Source organism: Brachypodium distachyon, chromosome 3, assembly GCF_000005505.3.
Source record: "Brachypodium distachyon strain Bd21 chromosome 3, Brachypodium_distachyon_v3.0, whole genome shotgun sequence".
NCBI classification, from domain to species: Eukaryota; Viridiplantae; Streptophyta; class Magnoliopsida; order Poales; family Poaceae; genus Brachypodium; species Brachypodium distachyon.
Window position 1 is genome coordinate 994,377 of NC_016133.3, and position 4,491 is coordinate 998,867.

Genomic DNA, 4,491 nt, shown 5'->3' on the forward strand with positions numbered 1-4,491 from the left:
TAATGACGTACGGGCCAAGGAGGTTGTATCTGCAAAAAGACCCACACGAAGACTATCGGAGAAGCGGAGACTGGAGATCGAGATCGCCGGAGCGGAGGGAGATGGAGCCGAGAGGAGCAGCAACCCGCCGCAGATCCGCCACGCTCCTGCTCCTCGCCGCCATCCTCACGGCCGCCGCCTCTTCCGCGTCCGCGTCCTCCATCGGCGACAAGTGCGCCGCCTGCAAGGCCGTCGCTGTGAGCTCCTCTCCTTCCTTACTTCCATCTGTCTCTCAGTTCCTAGCTTCCAAGGTCCGGAAGGTAGACCGAGGCCTTTGGATCTTCAGGAATTTACGGGGGACGTAGTAAAATTCTCAGAGTACATTGTTTCAGCGGTTTGGTTTGGAAGGCACGTTGTAAAAGCACAAGTTCTGATGGATCTATTGATCTTGGTTTTCTGCAGGCGGAGCTAGAGATTGGGATCTCAAGTGTAAGTTACTTAATTTCTCTCCTTTCGATTGGCATTGGTTTATTAGCTGATTCCTGGTAGTATTTGCAGTGCTGATTTGGAGGTTTTATGGGTTACAAAGTAGCTCTGTCTGTCAGCTTAAACTCTTGACTTGACAAAACAAGCACCCCCGCATATGTCCTTCAGTTTGTTGTTACCCGGACCATCGATCGGTTTTTAACTGTTCTTGAGTTCTCCAATGCAGGAGAAACCAAGAAATCACTTGGACTTGCGTAACCGCTTAAATTCGAAAGGTCAGCGTGAGGGCAAGGTCATTGATTACAGGTATCTTATCCGTCAATGCCACTGGTGTTCGAGGGTTATCCTACGCTTTAAAAGGCTATATCTGGCTATAAGTAACAGCATTGGAGCATCAGATGTTCACAATGTGATGCCGATGAATGCTCTTCGTCTGGCAAGATATCATATTTACATATGCACACATTAGTTTGGAAAAGTCTAGGCTCGATCATTGTTAATGTTAACAGTACATGTACTCTTTTTGTTCATGTTAGGTATATCATTTGCTCCCAATTCCTGCATAATATGTCATCACAGTTTTACCATTTATTTTTTGCACTTATATGTTTGCTGATTTTGTATACACGGTGCAGAGTCAGTGAACTTCGGATTGTAGAGCTTCTGGATGACCTATGTGATAAGATGCAAGATTATACGCTACAGAAGGTAGAAAAAATGGATCTATGCGCGAGCTTGTCTGTTTGTTTGCTGCACACTTGCCATCTTATTGCAGCTATTTTTTGTGTGTGAAGATATAGCTGTGTACTTGTCTATAATCTATATAGATATCAATACACGTATTAAACTATCGGTGTCCTTCAGTATTTATGTGTTCTGTACAGTGTAAGATCTGCCCAAGAATTTTAGTTATCTAACAAGTTGTATTATCTGCAGTTGGAATCAGGTGAAAAAGGATGGGTGAAAGTAGCAAACTGGAACAGTTTCCAAACCGGTAAGTTTGTAACCATACCATAAGAACTGAAGTGCTATAGTCAGTTCATAGTTTGTTTTTGTTAACGCATCCTTCTTGCTTAGTTATTCTCGTTTACGTGTTATCTCTGGAAACGCTGCAAGTACTAGATTTAGAACTGTACACGTCTCGCGGTGCTTTCTAACATTATTGACATGCTAGCCATGATAAACTTAGCAACTGGGATTCAAATGTCAATACAATTATGGGGCATCGTTGATTTAATTTTCTTTAAAAAATAGAGGCAGTCCCCATTTCATACAAGGATATTCACTTTTCTCGTATATTTATGTGTAATGACAAGCAAACAAGTGCTACCTGCGTATTTGCATTGCTCTCTTTACATTATGATGAAGACAAGCTGTCAAGAAGAATGATTTGCAACTACTAAATGTTTCCTGATTACGACATTATTTGTTTGTAGAAAAGAAGGCCGCAGCACGAGCACACTCCAAAAATCTATCCACTTTCTGTGGAAGGTACAGTCCAATATTCAGTACTTCGCAAAATTTGGCTCATGACAAAGCACTACATTACACAGTATTTGTTTTTAACATGTCTAACAAAACTTTGTACATACCATGTCGGCTAGCTAGACTTCTGAATTTTTAATCACTTGGCAGCAAAATTGCCAAATTTCCAGTTGCTGGTTTTAACATATATTATGCTGTATGACTGATATTTTATTAGTAAATCTTAGTAACGTGGACTTTGTAATCCACGAATGTTGCTTCTCCTATTTTATACAAAAACAATTTCATTGGTAAAAAGAACCTCTGTTTTTAATTTTGTAACATGTGCTTTAGGAATACAAACTTGTTAGAGTAGTTGTCTAAAGATGATCTGTTACCTTTTGTGGCTATTGAAGAACTCTATTGACTATTGAGTAAGAGTGGATGACTGGATGCGCTGACAAAGTTCACTAATGGCGCAGGTTACTGGAGGAAACTGAGGACGAGGTGCGTTTCTCGTCTTGGATGGCACTGCCCTTCTTATGGTTTTTATAGCTTGATTTTAGCATATAGCATCTGAAAAAGTTCTGGTTAATGTGTTTCATTTTAATATAATTTCTCCTGTAATGTTTACACAAGACCTAATGTAGACTTGTGTTCTGGCTGCAGCTCGAGGAGTGGATAAAAACAGGCTCCGCTGAATCAGGGAAGGTTAGCCAGGCCCTTTGCGTAGATATTAGCAAACACTGCCAGTCGTCCTCAAGGTAATGAATTAGCTGATTTCATGTGCATGGTTAGCAAACACTGTCAGTATGTTTTCGCGTTGTTCTAACTCGAGTTCGCTATTCGCTAACATTATTTGACTGTTTCTGTCTCCTTCCTGCCATCTCCAGTGCTACAACCCGGATTGACGATGAACTATAACGGCACGCATTGACGCGCCATATCCATTCAGACAAAGCAACACGGATGGAGGTTTGGAAAAGCAAGAAAGAAGAAACTCCATTCGACTACGATAGAATTTCTGTAGGGCATGAAGATGTCAAAATCGTCTTCTGTGTTGCAACACTCGCATTGCTGTTTTACACAAGGACTCTGTATGATGCCTGATCTGTTGAGAACATTGGACACTGAGAAAATTCTTTTTTGCATATGGAACTAAAGTTATTTATCTGTTGAATTAATATGAATGCTTATCCCCTCCTTTTCGGGAAAACAAACGATTGCTTATGATGTCTTGTAGAAAATAAGATGAAAGTATCTTGTGATTCTGAACTTGCAGTGGACAGTGGTCAACAAGTTTCTGACGTGAATGTGCAGTAGAGACTAGACTGAGAGTCGTCAACAAGTAAAATATCGAAATATGCCTAAAATACATGGAGTAGACCTGAAAATCACCCAAAAAATTGCGTGTCGCTGATTTATTTAGTACTACAAAGTTAGGCTCGGAGTGAGTAGTCATCATCTAGTATTTACCAAGCTAGTTGTGCAAACCCAAGAAACCCATTTGGGAACTGGGTGGAAGATTTGATACGTTTCCTTACCCATTAAAGCTATACCAAAAACCGAAATTCGTTACCGTTCCGCATTGAGGGGCCTCTTTAATTTAAGTATACATCCTACGATTCACAAAAGCCCCGTAGGAAAAATTGCTAAGGATTACAGATCAGTGGATATTCAAATACTACTTGCCATATATAAACGTCTTGGACTTTCGAATCCGCGTCTGTGGGCTGTGGCCTCTTTCTGGGATGACTTGTGGGCTGTAAGTTACCTCGATTAGCTTTCCTTGAGCTGGTTCTAAAAAAAAAGAGAAAAGTCCATATTTCACCCTCAAATGTCATGCTCCGGCCGCATAACCCTCTGAAGTCCAAAACCGGTTATTTAGACTTCTAAATTCCGTAATACCATTTAAATCACGCTCCTAAGCGGTTTTAGAGTCTACGTGCCACATTTAGGGCGGTTTAGGGGCTGATTAGACTTTTTGGACTCACTGACGTGGCCGAATCGGTTGGTACGGGAACCAAATCGCCGCGCGATTCATTTTTGTCGTTTCATCTCCTCTCCCTTCCTAGTCGAGCCGTCGCCATCTCCATCCCGGCGGCGACGCACCCTTCGCGGCGAATCGGAGCAAGACGCGCGCGAATGATCTGCAGCACGGGTCGGTCAGCGGAATCTCGCCATGGATAAAGGTCAGTGCCATCAGATCTTTCCACTTCCTTCTCATCTCAGTGTTAGGGTTCTTCGGTTCGTAGGGTTAGTGCAGATTGTTCCGAAATTGACGTAGGGTTTTCGATTTTTAGGCTCAGAGGATTTCGACCTGCTCGATTACATCTCAATCAGATGCCGCATTTGTGGGCTATTTGTTAGATCGGAAGGGACACTGCAGTATGTGGATGGGGCAGAGTTTGCCTTGGATTTTAGACCTTGATAGTCTTGGGATAGTTTCATCTCAGGCCAACACTTCATACCTACACGTCCAAGAAGAGAATATCTCAATTTCCCATATTATTATTTCTATGATAACACCAAGGCCATCTTGAGTGACAGGGCCATACTAAA

General features: G+C 42.0%; 1 protein-coding gene across 1 annotated transcript; it reads left to right on the forward strand.

The window, feature by feature from the left end:
• Positions 1-3,149, forward strand: LOC100822251. The gene is made up of 9 exons (XM_003573284.3): positions 1-236; positions 442-468; positions 692-771; positions 1,101-1,173; positions 1,402-1,459; positions 1,902-1,956; positions 2,412-2,436; positions 2,599-2,693; positions 2,823-3,149. The coding sequence occupies exons 1-9, from the start codon at positions 3-5 to the stop codon at positions 2,851-2,853; spliced, it is 678 nt and encodes a 225-aa protein (XP_003573332.2). The 5' UTR covers positions 1-2; the 3' UTR covers positions 2,854-3,149.
• Positions 3,150-4,491: the final 1,342 nt, after the last annotated feature.